This window comes from Sardina pilchardus, chromosome 19 (genome assembly GCF_963854185.1).
Source record: "Sardina pilchardus chromosome 19, fSarPil1.1, whole genome shotgun sequence".
Taxonomy (NCBI): domain Eukaryota; kingdom Metazoa; phylum Chordata; class Actinopteri; order Clupeiformes; family Clupeidae; genus Sardina; species Sardina pilchardus.
Window position 1 is genome coordinate 20,418,011 of NC_085012.1, and position 23,813 is coordinate 20,441,823.

Below are 23,813 nucleotides of genomic sequence, written 5' to 3' on the forward strand. Positions count from 1 at the left end.
ACTTTGGATGCGGTTATCTTAGCGATAGTTTGTGTAATACCCTCGATATACACTTAGTTGGAAAGCTTAGTTTATGGCCGTTCACGTGAGCACACTAACTTAATTTAATAAATTTTACCGAAACGACTGGTTCCGCTTTACAGGGTCACATTTGTGTTAACTACAAATTATATGTTACATTTCATTTTTGGCATTTTCATGCACTGGTAATTCCTTGGAATTGCATTTCTAGTTAAACCTGTCCCCCAAAATCCTAACATGTGAAAGCAGAGCCTTTGATTGGTAGAGATTGCCGTTGTCATTGATTTGTTTATTCCATTTTTCCTAGCTACCAGCTGAGAATCAAGATAGACACCAGGACTATCAGGACTGATGTGTGGCCGTCCGATATAACACAGTTTTCTCATCTTGAAAGTTGACCCAATGGAAACGGTAGGAAGTTAATAATCTTCTTGTCTCTAGATTTAAAGGTAGGGTAGAAGATCCTGGAAAACGATTCCAGCAAAGCTGCATTTTGAAAATACACAGGTAAGGTAAAAAGTCCCAACTCCTTTCTTCAGAATTCCCCCGAAGTCACGCCTCCTTCCTGGGTCATCACTTGTGTATTCTCCTCTTTAACTCACCCCACTGTTTCTCTGTGGAGTTTAGATCAGGGCTCTGAGATGGCAATGGAAGAAGCTTGATTTTGTGTTCAGTAAGCAATTTTTGTTTTGATCTGGACATATTTTGGTTCAGTGATCCGCTAAATGATCCAATGTCATTATCCAGTTTGAAAATATTCAGGTTTTAATTTAATCACATCCATGATTAAATGTCAGGAAAGGCTTTTCTCTCACTCTAGAACAGTTGTCTATGGGAAATTTATACCTGCATATTTATAACTGCAGAATTTTTTTTAAAGTTAATTCGTTTCACAAATATGTGTCAAATGTTGTGTTTTCAACATTATCTGGGCTACAGTGATGTTCATGGGTTACAGTGTCTGAGACAGAACAGGGGAATGAGGCTTTGTTTTACTGTACTGCTTTGTAGCTCTCTTCTGGGAGTATCCTCAGGCCATAGAGACGTATAGGCCTGTTGCTGTCCCTCAAGTTGCTAAGAAAGTCATTTGCACGCCTGAATGCTGTCTTGTTCACCATGCACCACCATGCACTTCCTTTGTCCTTGAGTACAAAGATAACCCTGTGAAATTCTTGCTAAATGTCAATGGGACTGAGAAATATTTAAATCTAATATGCAACAGATGTTCTTGCAAATAAAACAGACATCAAGGCAAAGATCCATTTTTAATTTCCCTCTTTATCCTCATAGGCTTCTTAGGTTAGAACGTATAAGACCAGAAGAGAAACAAAAATATTGCAGTGGCCCTGGACGTTTTTGTTGACGGTATGTTTTTTTTTCAGTAATTATTTATATCAAATTATGATTAACTTCAATGAAATTTGGTTAATTTGAGAAAGAGTTTCAAGATCACAGCACTCCAGTCCTACAGTATGTCAATCAATGTGTGTGTGTGTTGAGCTGTGTTGTGAAGTGAAGCACAACAGGTGTTACCTTATCATCTCCTTGGAGAATCTCAGTGGGCCAGCAGTCGACAGACTCCTCCTCAGTCACCAGAGCCAGACCATTCAGTACACAGGCATTTCAGTGTAGGATCAGCCTAAGACAAGCAGAAAGACATGGAAAGATTCTTATTGTTTTTTTTTTTTTTTTTTTTTTACTGCATACCAGATGGGTTCAGTTAATTAAGGTCAATGTAACAGAAGTAGTGATAAGATGATAGATAGATAGATAGATAGATAGATACTTTATTGATCCCCAAGGGGAAATTCAAGAAAAGACCTTAAATTGTTAAAAATGCCTAAACATCACTATTATGCTTTTGTCTTTACTATTTGTATGTATTTATACTAGTTATATCTTTCACACAGAAGAACCTTGTAGATGAGCCTCTTTTGCAGTTTTGACCGCAAAACTGAAAGTGCTCAAATGGAAGATTTCTCTAGTCACTGAGGTAGATCTTCACAATTCAGTGGCAACAACAGGAGATCTCAAAAAAAGTAAGAAGACTTTACTATGTTGAGCATGTGCTGTAATATAATTCTTGATTTGGCTTTGTTCATGAGTGTGGTAATTTATAGTTTATGCCCTCATAGTTTACATGTATGCCCTCAGTGTTTTCAATAGTACACATTGATAACTATTTCTAAAGACCTTTCAACCTTTTTTTTGTTACCATAGTTCAATGTTGTTTTTTGTGCCACCAGAAATGTGTTAGGAATGTTTGTTCATACAGAAGAAAAAAGAAGTCACATGTTTGAAGCAGTGATTACAATTCTGAGCCTTCAGCGTTAATCATATGATTTCAGTATTGTTATAGAAGACATTATCTATGATAATACATCAGTGGTATTTCAGTAATAGCTCAGTTGCATCTCAGGTATTTATTTACAATTTTTTCATGATGAATGAATATCCATCAAGTTGAGCTTTTTTTTTTTTAAGTATATTTTTTGGGCTTTTATGCCTTTAATGGGACAGGACAGTGTAGAGAGACAGGAAGCGTGTGGGAGAGAGAGTTGGGGTGGGATCCGGAAAGGACCATGGGGCGGGAATCGAACCCGGGTCGCCGGCGTGCGGTGCAGGTGCCCCAGCCAGTCGCGCCACGACTGGGGCCAAGTTGAGCTTTGATAGGCTGCAAGGCAGAAGTGTAGTGCTCTGAAGAGGAGTGCAGTGCCCTGGTGGTCTGTGAAAGTGTTGCAGGTGGTCCCTGATCACTGCTCTGGTGCTCTGGTGGTCACTGTGGGTAGGGAAATTACTATATGCACCAATCTTGCTAAATATCAATGAAACTTAGAAATGTTTAAATCTATTCATCTAGCTTAGGGTTTCTCAACGGGGGCGGTACCGCCCCCCAGGGGGCGTTCGGACAGTGTTGGGGGGCGGTGTGGACGAGGCAGCATAGAGGGGGGCGCTCGGGCACAAATGGGGGGCGTGAATCACTGTTATTCATCTCAACTTTTAAGTACTTGACAGCAACTACACATACAGTGTTCATTTGAATTTTGATTAAAACAATGTCTTTGTGCAAATTATTGACTTAATGTCAATGCTACTAGTTGTTTCTCAAACTATGGGCCGCAGACCTGCACCGGTCCGCAACGTGAACACTGCAGGCCCACGGATCCACAGAGTGAAATTATTCCCGGCGCTTCGTCTGACTTGCAATTGATCAAGCAATCGCCGACCGACAGGAAAATAAAACAAACCTTTCTGCAACCAGGAAATACTCGCTAATTTGGCGTCTTCAAACATACAGGCATGCAATTAAGTGGTGGTATGAGCGTGCATTCAATGCATGCATGTGCGCGTTTACGCGAGAGAAACTGAAACTACTGGATAACGTTGGTAGCAAAGCTCCGCCGCAACCGGTTGGAAGGCTATTTAATTATGTAACAACATTTAATAGAACGAAGTGGATTCTTCCAACGTCCATAAAAACAGAGCAGTGTATAATACAGTCTAGCATTGTGCATTGTTTAGCCAAATTTGAATATAACATGGCCAAAAGCTATTGAAGCATATCTTCCTGTTAAACTCCAAATAGTGACTTATGCCTATCTGCTCCGCCATTTACCATATACAAAGCTAATGTTGTGTTTCCTGAATCCTTACATTCAGGCATTTGAATGAAATGTTATTAAAAACCATGTCCATTTTTTCCATTTGCCTACCTGTGTATGATGCTTGCATGAGGGAAACATCCAAAAACAATGGCACCCATATAATTGCTGTTTTGAGAAGTATTTTTCCATGCAAGCATTATGCAACCATGCAAAAGCAATGCAGCTATTGTATTTATATTTTACATTAGTAAAGCAGTCCACTGATGTGCAAATGTTTTCACCAACATTTTGTGAACAATGTTAGCACATTGAATGTTGACTTTTCTGAAGTGCATGTACAAAATAGCTAGGTTTTTTTTAATACCAAAACTCTGGTATCAGCGACACTTTTTAGCCTGCAATATTAGTGATTTATTTTCTTGGGGGGGGGGGGGGGGCGGGGGGCGTTAAGAGGATCATGAAGAGGCTAGGGGGCGTTTGTCCAAAAAAGGTTGAGAAACACTGATCTAGCTGTTTAAATCTAGTATATATGACAATAAATCAGTGTTGTTTCTGTAATAGCACAGTAATATATCAGGCATTTATTTAGCAATTTTTCAGTAAATAAATGAATATTCATCAATCTTTTCATCTTCATCAGGCAGCTCCTTTAGTATGAACACTAGAAAGTGTTATGGTTATGGTTATGGTTATGGTTATTTAGCAGACGCCTTTGTCCAAAGCGACATACAAATAAATAACAATACAAATTAAATTAACAGTGAACAATTACAAACTAGGGAGAATAGTAATTTTATCAGTAAAACAATAATTTTAAGCACTAACCTAATGAGAAATAAAACAGTGAAATGAGAATAGCAATCAAATAAGTCACTCAGTTAATTATATATAATAATAATAATAACTAAAGCATGGTATGGCTAAATTTAAGGACAATAGCAAAATAAATTTCAAATTCTATCAATAGACAAATTATAACAAAACAATACTATTATACAAACCATAACACATCACAAACTCAAAGGACTAAGTGCATATTAAATAAATATGCCTTAAGACCCCTCTTAAAAGATCCAAAGCTGTTGCTGGAACGGAGAGCACTGGGCAACTCATTCCACCAACACGGAACCACTGAAGAATAGGATCTACAATTTGACCTAGCATGTATGGTTGGTCGACATAACAGACGCTCCTCAGAAGATCGCAATGGGCGGTTGGGAATGTACATCGTTATTAAAGAACTGAAGTAGCTGGGAGCAGATCCAGTCAGTGTCCTATAGGCCAGAGTGAGAGATTTAAATTTAATTCTGGCTACTATAGGGAGCCAGTGGAGAGTAACTAGGAGAGGGGTTACATGTGTCCTCTTTGGCTGATTGAAGACCAGTCGTGCTGCAGCATTCTGAATCAACTGTAGTGGTCTTAAAACACAAGCAGGTAGGCCAGCTAACAGAGAATTACAGTAGTCCAGCTTGGAGATAACCATTGCCTGTACAAGAAGCTGAGTGGAATCTTGTGTCAGATAAGGTCGGATCTTCCTAATGTTGTACAGGGTATACCGACATGACTTTGCAATTGAGGCAACATGCTCAGAGAAAGTAAGTTGGTCATCAATTATGACACCCAAGTTACGTGCCGATCTGGTTGGAGTCAGTGAGGATGAATCAAGCTGGATATTGATCTGTTGGGGAATAGCTGTTTTTGCTGGAAACACCAAGAGCTCAGTTTTGGAAAGATTAAGCTGAAGGTGCTGATCCTTCATCCAGATTGAAATGTCCTTCAGGCATGCAGAGATCCGATGGGAAACACTAGAGTCCTCAGGTGGGAAGGATAGGAAAAGTTGAGTGTCGTCCGCATAGCAATGATATTCAAATCCATGAGAGCGAATAATCCCACCTAAAGAAGTGGTGTAAATAGAGAAAAGGAGGGGCCCTAATACTGATCCTTGGGGGACTCCTGTAGTGAGGTCATGAGACTTTGATATCTGTCCCTGCCAAGACACGCTAAAAGAACGCCCTTTAAGGTAAGACTTGAACCAGTCAAGAGCTTTCCCAGAAATTCCCAGTTCATATAGTGTAGAAAGGAGAATGTCATGGTTAACCGTATCAAAGGCTGCAGATAAATCTAACAGAATTAACACTGATGACTGAGCAGAGGACTTAGCTACTCTCAATGCTTCAGTCACAGATAGAAGAGCAGTTTCAGTAGAATGACCACTCTTGAAACCAGACTGCATAGGGTCTAGTAGGTTATTCTGATAGAGGAAGTCACACATTTGCTTGAAGACCACTTTCTCCAAAACCTTTGACAAGAAAGGAAGAAGGGAGACAGGTCTGTAGTTCTTCACATCAGTTGAATTAAGTGTACTTTTCTTCAGCAAAGGTGTAATTCTTGCCTGTTTAAAAGAAGAAGGAACTATTCCAGAACTGAGTGAAGTATTAAATACATGTGTGACTGCCGGTATAATAGCGGGTGCTATAGACTGCAGGAGAGTAGACGGGACAGGATCCAAAGGGCATGTTGTTGGACGGCTTCGCTGAAGCAGTTGAGAGACCGCTTCCTCATCAAGAGGAGAGAAAAAGTCCAATGATGGCATCATGCTAACACCAGGCAGAGTCCTTCTTATAGGGTCATCAAACTGAGCACTTATCTTAGCAACTTTCTCAGTGAAAAATGTTGCAAAGTCATCTGCTGACAGTGAAGTAGCTGATGGCGGTGGTGGAGGATTGAGAAGAGACTTGAACATAGCAAAAAGTTTTCTGCTGTCAGTGGCGTTCTCAATCTTACTCTGATAATATGTTCTTTTTGCAAGTGTGACAGTGGATGAAAAAGATGATAGCATAGACTGGTATTTACTAAGATCATTTCTATCTCCAGATTTACGCCATTTCCTTTCAGCAGCTCTAAGTTCCTTGCGTACTGAGCGTATACTGTTTGTCAGCCATGGATGGCGAGGTTTAGAACGAGTGGGTCTTGTGGAAAGAGGACATGCTGCATTCAGACAGGATGCCAGTGTAGAGCAAAGAGTGTCTGTAGCATCATTAACCTCAAGTGATGAGAATGAGCTTGGAATAGGTAGAGCAGAAGTTACTAATGTTGCAAAATGTTCACTTGAGAGGCTTCTGAGGTTCCGTCGGAATGACATCGTCGGAGCAGGAACTGTAGGGTTATCAAGGAGACGCACAGAGAATCTAATGAAGTAATGATCTGATACATGTAGAGGATTAACCCAAACGTTGTCTGCAGTACAGTTACGTAGCAGAATCATATCAAGATCCTTACCAGCCTTGTGAGTAGGAGGACTGTGAACACGTGTTATACTAAAGGAGGAGAGTAAGGACAGGAAGTCAACTGAAGAGGAGTTGTCCAGATGAATGTTAAAATCACCAAGGATCAACAGAGGGCACGTATCCATTGGAATAGCAGACAGTAGAATGTCCAACTCATTCACAAAGTTGCCAAGCTGTCCTGGAGGGCGATAAATAACCACCAAGTATAATTTGTATGGTTCAGTTATCATGATGGCATGATATTCAAATGAGCTGTGGTTTTGAGTCGGTAGCAACTGAGTAAACCTCCAGTCATCAGAGATCAGAAAGCCTGCCCCGCCTCCTCTACCAGAGGAGCGACAGGTATGCGAAAAAGCATAATTGGTCGACAACGCTGCAGGTGTAGCAGTATTTTCTGGCCTAATCCATGTCTCTGTAAGCGCAACCAACTGAAGTGATAGCTGTGAGGCCAGAGCAGGAATGAAATTAGCTTTGTTCACTGCAGATTGGCAATTCCACAGCCCCATAGAAAAAGTAGGATATGAAGCTTGTTGCCTTACGGCATTAGAGCGCATACAAACTTGTTTATGTTGAATGCACATTATTACCAGTAGGATGGCAGATAACAAGACAAGGTGAGACAAGAGTGAACTTATCTGAGAGGTGCCTTGCTTGTGTCCTTGCTCGGTGGACTCGTCGCAGGTAGACTCAATTCGTCTTGACACGAGTAAGTCTTCACACGAGGACGGATTCACACGAGAGCTGACGCTTCCGCTGACGCTCCAGCACAAAAGCCACTTTAAATACTCCTAGTTGAATTAGCTGAAGACCACCCCCTCGAAAAACTCACAAGACCAAGGCCAGTCTCAGCGCAATTAAACAGACGGCCGTAATGCAAACAATATCGACTACCCACCCACTACTTAGGATCAACTTGTAACTATGACAACTACATAAACAATTCCCTTAACAACACGAAGCTCTCATGCAACTACTCAGATATAAACTTACAGTACGTAGTGCAGACGCAGCTCCAGAAAAACCACGAGTAGAGATTAGTAAAGCAAGGTCACGAGTCTACTTCGTCCAGCTACACTTAAAAATACCACCCCCGCGAAAAACTCACAAGACCAAGGCCAGTCTCAGCGCAATTAAACAGACGGCCGTAATGCAAACAATATCGACTACCCACCCACTACTTAGGATCAACTTGTAACTATGACAACTACATAAACAATTCCCTTAACAACACGAAGCTCTCATGCAACTACTCAGATATAAACTTACAGTACGTAGTGCAGACGCAGCTCCAGAAAAACCACGAGTAGAGATTAGTAAAGCAAGGTCACGAGTCTACTTCGTCCAGCTACACTTAAAAATACCACCCCCGCGAAAAACTCACAAGACCAAGGCCAGTCTCAGCGCAATTAAACAGACGGCCGTAATGCAAACAATATCGACTACCCACCCACTACTTAGGATCAACTTGTAACTATGACAACTACATAAACAATTCCCTTAACAACACGAAGCTCTCATGCAACTACTCAGATATAAACTTACAGTACGTAGTGCAGACGCAGCTCCAGAAAAACCACGAGTAGAGATTAGTAAAGCAAGGTCACGAGTCTACTTCGTCCAGCTACACTTAAAAATACCACCCCCGCGAAAAACTCACAAGACCAAGGCCAGTCTCAGCGCAATTAAACAGACGGCCGTAATGCAAACAATATCGACTACCCACCCACTACTTAGGATCAACTTGTAACTATGACAACTACATAAACAATTCCCTTAACAACACGAAGCTCTCATGCAACTACTCAGATATAAACTTACAGTACGTAGTGCAGACGCAGCTCCAGAAAAACCACGAGTAGAGATTAGTAAAGCAAGGTCACGAGTCTACTTCGTCCAGCTACACTTAAAAATACCACCCCCGCGAAAAACTCACAAGACCAAGGCCAGTCTCAGCGCAATTAAACAGACGGCCGTAATGCAAACAATATCGACTACCCACCCACTACTTAGGATCAACTTGTAACTATGACAACTACATAAACAATTCCCTTAACAACACGAAGCTCTCATGCAACTACTCAGATATAAACTTACAGTACGTAGTGCAGACGCAGCTCCAGAAAAACCACGAGTAGAGATTAGTAAAGCAAGGTCACGAGTCTACTTCGTCCAGCTACACTTAAAAATACCACCCCCGCGAAAAACTCACAAGACCAAGGCCAGTCTCAGCGCAATTAAACAGACGGCCGTAATGCAAACAATATCGACTACCCACCCACTACTTAGGATCAACTTGTAACTATGACAACTACATAAACAATTCCCTTAACAACACGAAGCTCTCATGCAACTACTCAGATATAAACTTACAGTACGTAGTGCAGACGCAGCTCCAGAAAAACCACGAGTAGAGATTAGTAAAGCAAGGTCACGAGTCTACTTCGTCCAGCTACACTTAAAAATACCACCCCCGCGAAAAACTCACAAGACCAAGGCCAGTCTCAGCGCAATTAAACAGACGGCCGTAATGCAAACAATATCGACTACCCACCCACTACTTAGGATCAACTTGTAACTAACTTGTGTTATAATGAACAGTAGAAGTGCTATCATTTGTGTAGAAGTTTCTCATTTATTGAATTGTTTACTTTTGACCACGAAGCATGACCAGATTCCTCAAGATACAGTAGCAAGAGGTCAGGGAGCTGTAAACTGTCTTTGGCTCAGTAGTAATGGAGACCTGAGGTCTAAGATCAAATCAAAAGCAGACTTGGCCCCCATGAGAATGCCCATAATGTCCCCTACCATACTTGTTTTCGTTAGCCTGCAATTTGTTAACAGCTTTTTCTATCGGACTAAGATGAACAGTAGAAGGTGATCAGTCTTAGGAAGGATGCCAGTGACATTGCAAAGACCTTTGGTCAGTCCAGGCTAAGCAAATCTCTGTTGACTATATGCATATAAACTGCATCTGGCAACTTGATGAGACTACAATGACCAGCTGATTTAATACAGGACATTAATATTGTATTGAATATTAATGTGTTTAAAAAGATGTATATTATTATTATTATTATTATTATTATTATTATTATGTCTTCTGCAGCACATCACAGTAGTGGTCCTCCATCACAGAGATCAGAAGCTAGGGGACACAACTTTAACATTATTGCTTGCTCAGGGATGGACAGAATGCATACTGTATATTAAAAGGAAGTAGGTTTATTTTCTGAGACTATATCTGTAAGGAACTTTGTTCATTTAGACCTGTAAGTCTGCTGTACCTTCATATCAAATACTTGGTACCATCAGGCATGACTGTCAGTTTAATTAAATGTATCTTCATAGCATCATCAAAAAAGAAGAAAGCCCTTAGTTTAGTTTTTTCCTTTGTTCTGTGTAGGCCTGTTGTGAGTGTATACAGTAGGTGGGGTCCTTAATGAATATTACATGCAAGTATATCATGAATATACAAACAACAGAAACACTTTTTAAGTGGTTGTATTTGAATGCATACCATACTGAAAACTAAACAAGAACTTTTCACAGCAAACAAGAACTTTTCAGACACGTCCATCATGGGAACTTCACTCTTCATCGTGTCCTTTCTGTGATACAGAAAAAAGATATAGTCAACCATGTGGATAAATATAATCGATAAGGGTCAAAATTAACTACTATTAATCTACCAGCCACTTTCACGTTTTACCAGCATTTCACTGGTGCAATATATTATATAAATATCTGTACTGGTCATAACAGTGATATTGATATGTTTGTGTTCAATACAGTGGCAACTGTTGCTCTCACCTTGCCACCTGTATCACGGCTCTTGGATCTCATTTTGTTGACCTGAGATTCAGCTATGTCAGCTCTCTCCTCAGCCTCATCCAGCTCATGCTGCAGCTTGCGGAACTTGCCCAGATTGCTATTGGCCTGCTCTTCCTGAAATGTGCACACAAATTTAATTTATTGTTTATTTGAATGTTCAGCAGTTAATACATTAAAATACTTTGATGAAAGAAAAACTAAGAAGAAGAAAATGTCCACTTACAGCCTCCTCTGATGTTCTCTTGTAGGACTTGACCTTCAGCTGCAGTTTGTCCACCAGATCCTGAAGACGATGCAAATTCTTTTTGTCCTCCTCAGTCTACAGTACAGATGGGGAGAGGTGGGTGGATTTTGTGTTAACATTTAGCATTATATATTATAAAAAGTATTTTTGGTATGGTATAATTTAATATACCTGATAGGTGAGCTCCTTGATGCGGCGCTCATATTTACGGATTCCTTTGACAGAATCACCGGCCTTCCGTTGCTCACTTTCCACCTCACTTTCCAGCTCTCTCACCTAAATGTAGACAAATATAGCAAATGTTTTTGCATATATCTATCTGTAATTAAATGTAGTTAAGCACTGATTATTAGAAAAAGCTGTTTAGCAAAAACACAGCATTTACCCTGGTCTCCAGTTTCTGGATCTGCTTCTTGCCACCCTTCATGGCGATTTGTTCAGCTTCATCCAGACGGTGCTGCAGGTCCTTGATGGTCTGCTCCATGTTCTTCTTCATGCGCTCCAGGTGAGCACTGGTGTCCTGCTCCTTCTTCAGCTCCTCTGCCATCATGGCAGCATCAGTGATGGCCTTCTTGGCCTTTTCCTCTGCATTCCTGCACTCCTGCACAGCCTCCTCTACTTCATTCGACAACTGGGATGTATCACCCTCCAGCTTCTTCTTCTGGTTCAGCAGGCTGGTGTTCTATGTGTAGCAAGACATAAATGTTCAGTGATCTGTGTCACATTGTAAAAATCTGGTTTATGAAAAAATGTTGATACCACAATGCTAAGGGTTTACCTGAGAGTGCAGCAGCTGCACCCTCTCACTGACGTCCAGCAGCTCCTGTTCAGCCAGTTTCCGGCCTCTCTCAGTCTGCTCCACCAGGGACCTGAGCTCATCCAATTCAGCCTGCAGAAGATTGCTGCGTCTCTCCACAATAGCAGTGTTCTCTTTGAGATCATCATTACTACGTAGAGCGTCATCCAGCTGCAGTTGCGCATCCTGCAATGTAAACATTAAAAATGTAAACATGTATTGTCCAGATTGCTAATATACAGCCTAACCTTCTTGCAGTTAATTCTTCTTTGATTGTATTCAGATAGCTATTCAAAAAGATAGTTAACCAACTGCAGAAATAAAAGCAAAGTTACACTTTTCAGACAAGATGGATATGGAATATAGTTTAACATGGATTATTTTAAGATGCCTTTGACTACATGCACAACTATCGGTAAGTAAATAGAGAAGATGAAAAAATACATGAGGGAAATATTTTAATATGTAAGTGATAACGTATTGTCCCTTCAGGTGGAACCAAAACCCCTCCGCTGTACGTCGGGGTTCTGTTCGCCCTGTCAAAACGAGAAAAGAAACTAAACACATTATGCATTTAGAAATGGCTTGGCTACTGTTTCTTGACTTCTGCCAACAAAAAAAATAGTTTGCCACACAGATAGAACTTGACAGTTTCAGGTGTTACATGGCAACATCTTACTAGCTGACTTTCAGTGAAATTGCATTGCAATAAGCGAATGGACCTCTTGCGGAAGGATATGAAAGATGTGAATCAAAAGCACAAAGCCTTCTGCCCTTGACAGCAGTCATTATATACAGTATTTTGCAGCGGTAATTATATGGATTTAAGAAATTTCTGAACGTTGGGAAGGTCCACTCATGTGAATGGAACTTTCTGCAGTACTTTGAAGAGCCGTGTAAAATAGCTAGGAATGCACTCATAACAACTATGCATTTAGTGATCTCTTTACTGTCAATGGGATTATGGAGCTCTGTAGGCTGCATTGTTTTACCTTCATATGTCCATGGAGACCCTTGAGCTGCTTCTGGGCCTCAGCTGCCTGCCTGTTGGCCTGGCTGAGCTGGATCTCCATCTCATTTAGGTCTCCCTCCATCTTCTTCTTCACTCTAAGAGCCTCATTCCTGCTGCGAGTCTCAGACTCCAGTGAGCTCTGCAGGGTATCCACCACTCTCTGCTGGTTCCTCTTGGCCTGCTCCATCTCCTCATCCTTCTCAGTAAGTTTGCGCTCAATGTCAGCTTTGACCTGATTGAACTCCAGCTGAGCTCTGAGGATCTTGCCCTCCTCATGTTCAAGGGTACCCTGTGGAGATATAGGAACATGATAGTCTACTTAATTATATATTTCTGTAAAATAAATAAATAAATAAAACAAGCGTCCTATGATGCCTTGGAATGAGGGAAACTAGTTTTCGGTTTATTTAGATTTGTATGAATGTACAGTACCTCAGCTTCCTCTAGAGCAGTCTGGATCTCTGCCTTCTCTTGCTCAAGTGTCTTCCTGGCCTTCTCAAGCTCATGAATGCTCTTTCCAGTCTCACCAAGTTGCTCAGTGAGATCAGAAATTTCCTCTGGAAAGCAGATGAAGATTAGTTACTTGTGTGATGTCACTTTGACAATTACATATGTTTTCTCTTAATGAAGGATCAAACAGACCTTGGAGATTCTTGTTCTCTCTCTTCATGGTCTCAAGGTGATCCAAAGATTCCTCATAAGAGTTCTTGAGTTTGAAGAGCTCAGTGCCAAGAGATCTGGTTTCTTTCTGAGCGCTCTCCAGCTCAGTCTGGGACTCCTCATACTTCTGCTTCCACTCAGCCAAGACCTGTTGAGGCGACAAGTGTTAAGGCCCGTTCACACCAAGATCGATAACGATCATGATAACTATGAAAAAAATATCGCTCTGGTTAATATAAATGTCAACGTTCACACATAAACTATAACGATAACGACATGAAGAACGATATCGTTGCTGATCACTTTCAGAGCGATTTTGAGAATGATAAAAAACTAACAGCCAATCAGAACCCAAAATATTCTAGCCATCACATTCATTAACACGAGGAGAGAATTGTCTTATCGTCGGCCAGTATGGACGGTTTTATCGTTATGGTTATTGTTATCGTTATGGTTATCGTATTTGGTGTGAATGCTCCTTTAATCTGAAAATCATGTGACGAAACATTGGCAATGGTGTTTTGACCAGTGGGCTGTTTGCTTACCTTATCAAAGTTTCTTTGTCTCTTGTCTAGAGCAGCAGCAGCAGCATTGGATCGCTCCACATCTACCATGAGATCTTCAATCTCATTCTGCAGTCTATGCTTAGTTTTCTCCAGGGAGGAGCATTTGGCATTGACAGCCTCCACAGCTTCCTCTGCATCTTGCAGACGTTGAGCCAGCTTTTTCCTGAGGAAAAATAAATTGAAAGTGAGTGACACATGTACATGCCATGTCTAAACATTGATTTCATGGTGATAATTTATACACAGCCAGTTCAGGGGGCCTTACTTGGCATCTTCCAGCTCCTCAGTCCTCTGGATGGCATCAGTCTCGTACTTGGTTCTCCACTGAGCCACCTCAGAGTTGGCCTTGGAGAGACTGCGCTGCAGCTCAGCCTTGGCCTCCTGCTCTTCCTCAAACTGCTCTCTCAGGAGGTCAGCATCATGGCGAGAAGACTGCACTGCATGGGCTAATGCATTCTTAGCCTGTGGATAGGATCAGATACAAGTCTTTAAGATATGTCATAGCTGTAGAGTAACGATTTTCTGCAAGTCAGATATCAATACCTTCACTTCCTCCTCAAGTTGCCTCTTGAGATCCTCAACCTGCTGTGTGTAGGACTGTTTGCCTCGTGTCAGTTGGGAAACAAGCGAGTCTTTCTCTTCTAGCTGTCTTGCGAGCTCACCTTGATGAACAGAATATACATTTTTCAATTATTTTTTTTCTTTTCATCTTTTTTCCCCTCTTGTTACAGTACATGTATCAAATGAATGAGTTGATTTGCCCTTTTGACTTACCATTTTCAGTTTGAAGCTTGGCTCTCTGCATGGTGAAGTCATTGATGGAACGCTGCCCTTCCTCAGCCTTTGTTCTGTATTCACTCATCTGGTCCTCCAGTGTTCTGCACATCTTCTCCAAATTTGTCTGACAAAATAATATAGAACATTGTTCTCATGTACTATTTTCTTGAAAACTGTTGTCATACTGTAGATATTTCAGTGATACTGTAGAAGTTCTTTCTGTAGTAATTTTGTACAAACCTTGGCCTTGGAGACCTGTTCCATGTTGGAGGCAACATCGTCCAACTCCAGACGGAGCTCGCTCTTCTCCTTCTCAAGCTTTTGTTTCACTCTCTGAAGGTTGTCAATCTGCTCACCGAGGTCAGCTACACTGTCTGCATGCTTCTTCCTCAGTGTGGAAGCAGTGGCCTCATGCTGCAGAGTGGACTCTTCAAGATCTCTGCGCAGCTTCTGGAACTCAGCCTCCCTCTTCTTGTTCATCTCAATCTGGGCAGCAGTGGCACCTCCAGCCTCCTCCAGCCTCTCACTGATCTCCTCCAGCTCTCTGGCCAGGTCTGCCCGCTGCTTCTCCACTTTGGCTCGGGCAGCTCTCTCAGCCTCCAGCTCTTCCTCCAGCTCCTCAATGCGAGCCTAGGGAGAGTAAAATAGTAACTTGTTGTGAGAAATATACAGTACATACAGTATGCTTCCACAATATGTTGTTTTATACAGTATCTTAATAGTTTTTATTTACCTGCAGCTCCTTCAATTTCTTCTGGAGCTGGGCAGCCATAGCTTGTTCATCTTCAATCTTGCTATTTAGTTGACTGATCTCAAAGTCTTTTCTGTGTTAAAACAGGTCAATGAAAAATATCAGCGGAATATACTGTATATTGTCTGGTATGATTGATGCTGATGTTTTCTAATTATTATTAATTATACATGTAGACAGTGTTTGATTTGTACACACTTCTTCATCCGCTCTTCAAGCTGCTGTTTGTCATTCTCCATGTCCATAAGACTTTCCTGGGTCAACTTTAAGTCACCCTCAAGCTTCCTCTTAGCTCTCTCAAGATCCATCCTAAGTTTCTTTTCTTGTTCCAGGGACCCTTCAAGCTATTAGGATAAAAAAGGAATTGTGAAAAAGAAGGAAAGGTGTCTTCAATTTATGCATTGAGACATAGATTCCTGTTTTTAGTACCTACATCATCAACTTGCTGTTCCAGCTTGGTTTTGGCCTTAGTCAGAGTGTTGACTTTGTCCTCCTCGCTCTGAAGGTCATCCAGTGTTTGCTGGTGAGCCTCCTGCAGTGCTTTCTTTTCCTTGGTCAGCTTGGCAATTATTTCATCAAGAGCTGCCATCTCCTCTGTCAGGTTTTTAACCTAAAAGTAAAGTTGTCAAATGATTACTTGATTACTTGACTTGACTACTTTCATTGCATTTTCCTTGGAAATATTTTCAGTTGTGCTGACCTTATTCTCAGTGGCATGTTTTTCCTTTTCCACTTTAGCTAGTGTGAGCTCCAGGTCATCAATATCCTTCTTGAGCTCAGAGCACTCATCCTCCAACTTCCTCTTCTTTGCAGTCAGCTCTGAATTCATCTCTTCTTCATCTTCCAGTCTCTCTGTCAGCTCCTTGGCTTTGGCCTCAAGCTGAATCTTGCTCTTGATAAGACCTTCACATCGCTCTTCAGCATCACAAAGACCGTCTTGTTCCTATGATGATGAATAGATTGTAGATTGATAGATTTAAGCTACAAATGTTAGTAGATATATAGCATATGACACATTTGCACATGCTTTTGAATATCAGTTAAATTAAGATAAGTGCATCCTTTACTGACTAATAAATAGTCACTGGTTAAATTGTAGAGTATACTCACAGTCTGGACTTGAAGTTGCAGGTCATTCTTCTCTTGGAGAACAGAAACCATTTTCTCTTCCAGCTCTTTTCTACGAGCCTCAGATTTAGCATAGGCCTCCTTCAGCTTCAGGAATTCTTCCTTCATGTTTGCCATCTCTTTCTCAGACTCAGCAGATTTCAGGAGGGGCTTGATCTTGAAGTACATCTTCATCCAGGGCCAATTCTTGACCCCCATGAATGCACGGACGTTCCACTGGATCACCAGTAGTGAGTCCCTATAATGTAATTAATGCTTATATCGGTCTTTCTCTTTCAAATTTCAAGTGAGGTTTTATTTCCATGATGTGTTCTGATTATTAAAATAAATAACCTAATGTACAATAAAGTAATATAAATATGACCTTAATGTATAAGTGGTTCATTTCAATCAAAAATAAATATAGAACATATGTTTTTATAATGCAATGTTGCCAAGAAATAGTATCTGTATATGGTGTTGAAGAACTCTAGTGGGTACAAGTATGAGCAGCTAATACCAGTGATACTCTTGTAGACTGACCACTGGATCATCAGCAGTTAAGTTAAAGTCTTTCTCTGATGATTTCCTCTTAAGAGTAGAAAGTATTTTTACCTTCTAGTAGTCTAGTAGTAATGTTCAACAATTTTCAAAAGATGTTTTATTTCCATGATGTGGAAATATTGAAAATATTCATGATTTTGGTATATATCATGTGGTTATTGAAAAAAAGAACTTAATATATAATATATAACTTAATGTATAAGAGGTTATTTTCAATTAAAAGTAAATCTACAATAAATATGGTTATTAATGCAGTGTTGCCAAGAAATTATATCAGTGTATGGTATTGAAGAACTCTGATGAGTACAAGTAGTACCACTGATTTTCTTTACCCTTTGTTATTCTTTTTAGAGGTTATTCTCACCTGCGTTCTAAAATTTTCTGGAACTCAATCCTGGCAAGAAGTCCACGGCTTCTAGACTGAATACCAGTGATGATGAGAGCGAGACGGTCGTCTCTCATTTCCTCCAGGACACCCAGGAGACCAGCTTTGAAGAACACCTGACAAGAGTCAAAACAGGTAATTAACAGTATATTTTACTATATAATTGTAGCTGAAATCCTGATCTACCAAAACATATGACATACCAGAGTCTATCTATGTGCCAATATACAAGATTTTAGTTAAAACCCTCAATACCTTAGTGTGGCCAAGCCTGTACTGCTCATGGTCAATATCCAAGGAGCCAAGCAGTTTCTCTGCTGCCTTCTTGTTGTCAATGAACTGGCCTTCAGGAATGGCATTGGGGTTCAGGATACGGTATCTAAAACCAAGAAGTATGATTGTAATTTTGAATAGCTAATTTGGCATGGCACCTACAGTACCTTAAAGGAAAATTATGTCGGTGCCTTATTGAGGTATCTATCATGTTTTTCTTCCAAACAGTGGTGCTGCTTCCGGTCAAGTCCTTACTAGTCAATTGAGACACACTATTTTCTTATTTACACAGAAACAAATATGTACAGGTTATATCCTCAAGTAATGGGTGCACTTTTATATTACTGTTACTATGTAACAGCACAGAAATGATCTTTGTAGGGATAGACATGTGTCTATTAAGGAGAGAGCTTATGTGCAACAATTGCTGCTGGAAGCGCCACCATCATTCGGAAGAAAGACAGAAGCATGTGACAGATATGGGTTTTATACCCTTTCCTAATATTTACAGAGGCAAACAGGCACTGCGATAACTCCACAGTGATTCTATAGTGATTCAGTAGCCTACAGATGCAAAAGCCGCTAAACACCACCTCCTATCGATGGTGAGTGAATGCTCTCCACACATAGTACACCTTAATCAAATCATTTAGCTTCAAGACCTGCTACATATCACTCTCTTCCTGGTTTGAAATGTGGATTTGTAGGCAGAAGCCTCTAAATGCCACTTCCCTTTGTCAGCAAAAGCCGCTACCTTCCATAAACCAATCAGAAGGCAACATCAAATCATGTGACTTCATTTAGCTCAGGGCAGTGCCCAGAGGAGCCGGCTTTTCTGTAAACAGTGTTGTGTAAAGATTATTTTAGGGGAGACTGACCTCCTGTGAAAATAACAGTTTGTGGGTGCTACAGTAAGGAGACACATTGTCCCATGTGTGACACAATGAAAATGCAGTTTCTCAAAGTAGCCTGAAAGTTTGCAGATGCGTTGCGATAACTTTAGCCTTTGTTATGGATGTGTTAAGTTTTGTCTTCCCACTTTAAACAGTCAACATCTTTCCAGGAATGTCAATTTAGGGTCCTTCAATGTGTCAGGAGGCAGATGCCCATTACCCTAGCCATTCTCACTATTAGCATGATAGCTAACTAAACACAGCACTGTTTCTTGCCCTGAATTAAATATGCAAAGACATCTAACAACAAAATGCCTAAATTCTCCCCAGAAAGCTGACCCTACCTCTGTTTGAAGTCTCCGTACTGGATCCTGTTGGGGAAGCCCTTTCTGCAGATCCTGATGCCTTCCAGCACACCGTTACAGCGCAGCTGGTGCATGACCAGAGGATTCTCCATGGCCCCAGGAGTCTTGGTCTCGTTGGGGATGAGGCAGCGTACAAAGTGGGGGTGAGTTGACCTTAAGTTGGTCATCAGCTTGGCCAGGTTCTCCTGTTATTCAGACATTGAAATACAAAAAGAAAATCAGGATGACATTTTGGCGGATGGCCCATTGAGCCATTTGTATATTTGAAAGAAAGTGGTGCGAATGAATGTCTTGCATTCAGTATGTTAAATTAACGAACACACTTACCCTATGAAGGGCAGACACAGTCTGGAAAGAAGAACCCTTCTTCTTCTTGCCGCCGCCACCACCCTCCGGGGCTATTAAAATATCACATCTCCTTCAGCTTTTCACTTGAACATGATGTTGATTCATTATTGTCACAGGAAAAGATTGAGAGAATACCTGAGTCAGCACCGGCATACCCGGCAAAGAGGGCACACAACATCTTAAGAGTTGACTTCTGAAAGAGCCCGACCACGGTCTCATTGAGAGGGTCTTTGTTCTTCACCAGCCAGTTGCCAATGTTATAATCAACAGTGCCAGCATAGTGAACCAGGGAGAAATGGGCCTCTGGTCTCCCCTTGACAATCCTTGGCTTCTGGAAGCAGGCATTTTTGCCCAAGTGGTTGTCATAAAGCTTAGCTTTGAATGTTGCATCACTGGCCTTGGGGAACATGCACTCCTCTTCAAGGATGGACATGATACCCATGGGCTAGGGAGGAAAGAATATTGCAGCATGATGATTCAAAACATTTTACAACCACAGAAATAATAGTGATCTATGCCTCAAAGAAAAATGTGAGGATGTAAAGTGTCACTTACTTTCTCAATGAGCTCAATGCAAGCGGCCAAGTCCATGCCAAAGTCAATGAACACCCACTCAATGCCCTCCTTCTTGTACTCCTCTTGCTCCAGCACAAACATGTGGTGGTTGAAGAACTGCTGCAGCTTCTCATTAGTGAAGTTGATACACAGTTGTTCAAAGGTGTTGAACTGAAAGACAATGGAGATTTTGTTAATATTATTTAAATATCCCGTTTGTCACATATTTTGCTTAGAATTATTGTCATCGTCTTAGCTTTAAGACTCACATCAAAGATCTCAAATCCAGCAATATCCAGCACACCAATGAAATGCTGGCGAGGCTGTTTTGTGTCCAAGGTCAGATTGATCTTGACAACCATCCAGTTGAACATCTTCTCATACACTGCCTTTGACAGGGCTCCAATAGAGTAGTTCACCTAAAGAGGAAGGAGAAATTAATAACATGGAATATGCCAATGAATAAGGTGTGACAGCTGTACTAATGATAAAATTAAACACTTAAGTTGTTAAACAGGCATGGGTTTTTAATATTATAGTCTGTTGTTTAATAGCTACCGTAATTTCCCGACTATTAGCCGCAGCTTATACATTGATTTAGCAAAATCTCTTCAGCTATGAGGTTAACACGTGGGCAGTTAATATGGTGTGCATATGGTTTTGTTTCTTTTAACTTGCAAATCACTGTCCTCACTGTATATTGTGTACATAACACATCAATGACTTAGTGTAGTTACTAACTACCTTATCAATGTTTATAGTACTTAGAATGATCATACTGTAGGAATACTACCTGCTGAACACTCTGTCCCTTGGTGACCCACTCGTTTCCTACTTTGACCCTTGGGTGACACAGACCCTTGATGAGGTCAGCAGAGTTCAGGCCCATGAGGTAAGCGACTTTGTCGGTATCTGGAGTGAAAATATCATAGTTGCACCTTTGTCCATATTTAACTATAGCATGTGGGTTACATCCAAAATCCAGAAATTGCTACACACCCTCAGTGCCATCAGCCTCTGCCTGCTCCTCTCTCTGCTTCTGCTTGAACTTCATGTTACCGTAGTGCATAATGGAACCAGTCAGCTTGTAAATACCGTTCTTCTCCTCTTGAGTAAAGCCCAACACATCAAAGGCATCCTGTAACAAATCAAATATTTCTTTCACTAATTAATTACACCCCTCAACATAACCCTCAATGAGGATATAAGAAAGTTAAAGCAGGCCTACTCACGTCAGTAGCCATCAGCTCATCAGCATCACAAATAGAGGCTACTTGTGTCTCTCCTTGGGAGATGAACGCGTAATCAAAGGGGTTGGAGGTGATCAACAGCATCTCTGAAGAAAGTAAGACCACAGGACAAGTAATGCTAATGTATTGAGCTAAGGAAACAATTAAGTAAACACTTATTTGACTTTCATGCACTCAAATGCCTGGAGATATACATGCATTTCTTACCCAACAGCTCTGGTTTTCTTTGGGACAGGATCTGGTAGAAGATGTGGTAGTCTCTCTCAGCCTTGAGCTGAAAAGTGACACGGGACTTCTCCAGCAGATCTGAGGGATATAAGAGTAATTATAACTTTCAAGCCATTGTTTTGGTCTCCACAAATGAACAAATTAATTAAGTGGGGCTTAATTTACTTACAGGTCTCAATATCCGCTGATGACAGCTTGCCGCTCACACCGAAGTGAATACGGATGAATTTACCCTAGCATGAGTGACACATAAAAATTAAACATGGCAGTGATAGGGTAGAAGTCTGATGATCATGAGTTGAAAATTAAAACAAGGCTTACGAATCGGGAGGAGTTGTCATTTCTGATGGTCTTGGCGTTACCAAAAGCCTCCAGAGCAGGGTTACACTGGATGATTTGATCTTCCAGTGTGCCCTGGGAAAATATAACACAACATATCAACTCAATTTTCTAATGCTAGGTCTTGGAGACTAGCCTGGCCCCACCCACCAAGGGTCGCCACACATTTTCATTTAACTGAGACACTGGTTTTGCTCCTTTCAATGTGTTTATTATTAAAAAAAAAAAAAAAAAAAAAAAAACATTTGGCTGTGATAGAAAGTTGAAATGAAATGAAAGGTTGAGTGAGTTTGGTTAAATTAGGTTACTTGGAGACATAGCCCAAGTGAAAGTGATGATCAGCACAGTGTGAATTGAGTTACCTTTTTCTCCTGAGAGGGGTCCTTCTTTCCAGTGGTTGCTGCAATGCTAGCAAAGTACTGGATTACTCTTTTGGTGTTCACAGTCTTTCCCGCACCAGATTCTCCACTGTTGGTAAAAACAAAGGTTCACTCCCTCGTCAACAAAGTTAACAAGAAATTTGAAATGTTAAAAAGACTGGATTATACTCACGTGATAAGGACAGACTGGTTCTCTCTGTCTGTGTAATGCATGAAATGTTGATATAAAACCAAGAACATACAGTTATATTCATGAATTCCTGATATTCATTTTAAAGCAACATGATGAATTGTTGATGAACATAATAATTGTTATTTATAGCCCTTGTCATCAATTTTCAATATACTGCAAAACGGTTGCTTTAACTGTTAACTCACTGTAAAGTTTAACAGAAGATCTTTACCTGTGAGCATGTACTGGTAGGCATTGTCAGAGATGGAGAAGATGTGGGGAGGGGCTTCAGTTCTTTTCTTGCCTCTGTAAGCAGCCACAACTTCCTTGTCATACACTGGCAACCACTTGTAGGGATTGACGGTGACACAGAACAACCCAGAGTAGGTCTGTACAAATAAACATACAATTGATTACGACCAATGTAAGCAAATGAGGTAGCAGAATAAGTCTACAGAAAGAAATATACAGTATGCTGGTACAGTTGGAAATTGTTTTTTGCTACTATGGGACAGAGTCTCAGGTTTGTACTCACGTAGATCATCCAGGCTGCGTAACGCTCTTTGAGGTTAAACAGCACAGCAGGCTCATGCAGGAAGGTGAACATCGCCATGTCCTCAATTTTATCAAACTTTGGCGGGTTCTGTTGGTGGCAATCTACATCTTTTACAGTGACCGTCTGTGTGATAGGGGGAAAAAATCAGTCTCTTTGGAGAATTATCTCCTCCATCTCTGATTCACATATTTTATTATAAATGTAAGCAGCTCAACACAAATCTAGTCCGAGAAACGTATAAAAAAAACTTGGCAAAATTGCATTTCTACATTAAACTTCAAGTAAGTATGCTTTCAAATAAAAAATAATAGCTAAATGGAAAAATATACAAGAATGCAAGTGATTTAGCAAGGTCAGTAAGTAACAACTATGAAATAGGTTTGCATTACCTTATCAAACTCAGTAAGAACAGTGACTTTGTCACCGTCTCTGCTTTGGACCGTTCCCTTCACGTATTCAACCTCAGGGTCTGTCACGAAGCAGGCCCTCTTAATGTCAAAGGGGCGAGTCTGGGCCTCCAGACGCTCCATATCTGACTTCCTCAGAAATGGGGCCGCAGTCCCAAACTCTGCCATCAACGCATCACCCATGGTGAAGACTGCAATGTAAATTATATGAACATGAATGAATGAATTCCTGCACAGATGAAACATGAGAGAACATTGGAGAACATGATTATATCAACAAGTCAGGATGGGCAAAAGAAAATCAGTTTTAAATCCTAAAATCAGCATATGACAGACAGACCTTAAATGCTTTTGCCAATACTGTTAAGATACTGGGGGGGGATGTTGCTGAGTTGGGTTGTTTTAAGTTACAGTGAGGCTTGAAATGTATAAAGTGGATCA

General features: G+C 40.8%; 1 protein-coding gene across 1 annotated transcript; it reads right to left on the reverse strand.

The window, feature by feature from the left end:
* Window positions 1–10,493: 10,493 nt before the first annotated feature.
* LOC134065841 (myosin-7-like) lies at window positions 10,494–23,555 on the reverse strand. Its single transcript, XM_062520934.1, has 37 exons — window positions 23,355–23,555; window positions 22,945–23,088; window positions 22,642–22,798; window positions 22,410–22,437; window positions 22,220–22,325; window positions 21,840–21,932; window positions 21,688–21,751; window positions 21,498–21,596; window positions 21,273–21,376; window positions 21,040–21,178; window positions 20,834–20,952; window positions 20,310–20,459; window positions 20,041–20,211; window positions 19,621–19,930; window positions 19,465–19,535; window positions 19,117–19,322; window positions 17,862–17,985; window positions 17,586–17,722; window positions 16,661–16,916; window positions 16,251–16,493; window positions 15,984–16,160; window positions 15,749–15,894; window positions 15,533–15,623; window positions 15,040–15,429; window positions 14,797–14,923; window positions 14,566–14,684; window positions 14,288–14,484; window positions 14,002–14,185; window positions 13,439–13,604; window positions 13,229–13,353; window positions 12,777–13,085; window positions 11,767–11,970; window positions 11,374–11,670; window positions 11,160–11,264; window positions 10,968–11,063; window positions 10,724–10,858; window positions 10,494–10,521 (listed from the first exon to the last, which is right to left on the reverse strand). The coding sequence occupies exons 1-37, from the start codon at window positions 23,553–23,555 to the stop codon at window positions 10,501–10,503; spliced, it is 5,811 nt and encodes a 1,936-aa protein (XP_062376918.1). The 3' UTR covers window positions 10,494–10,500.
* Window positions 23,556–23,813: the final 258 nt, after the last annotated feature.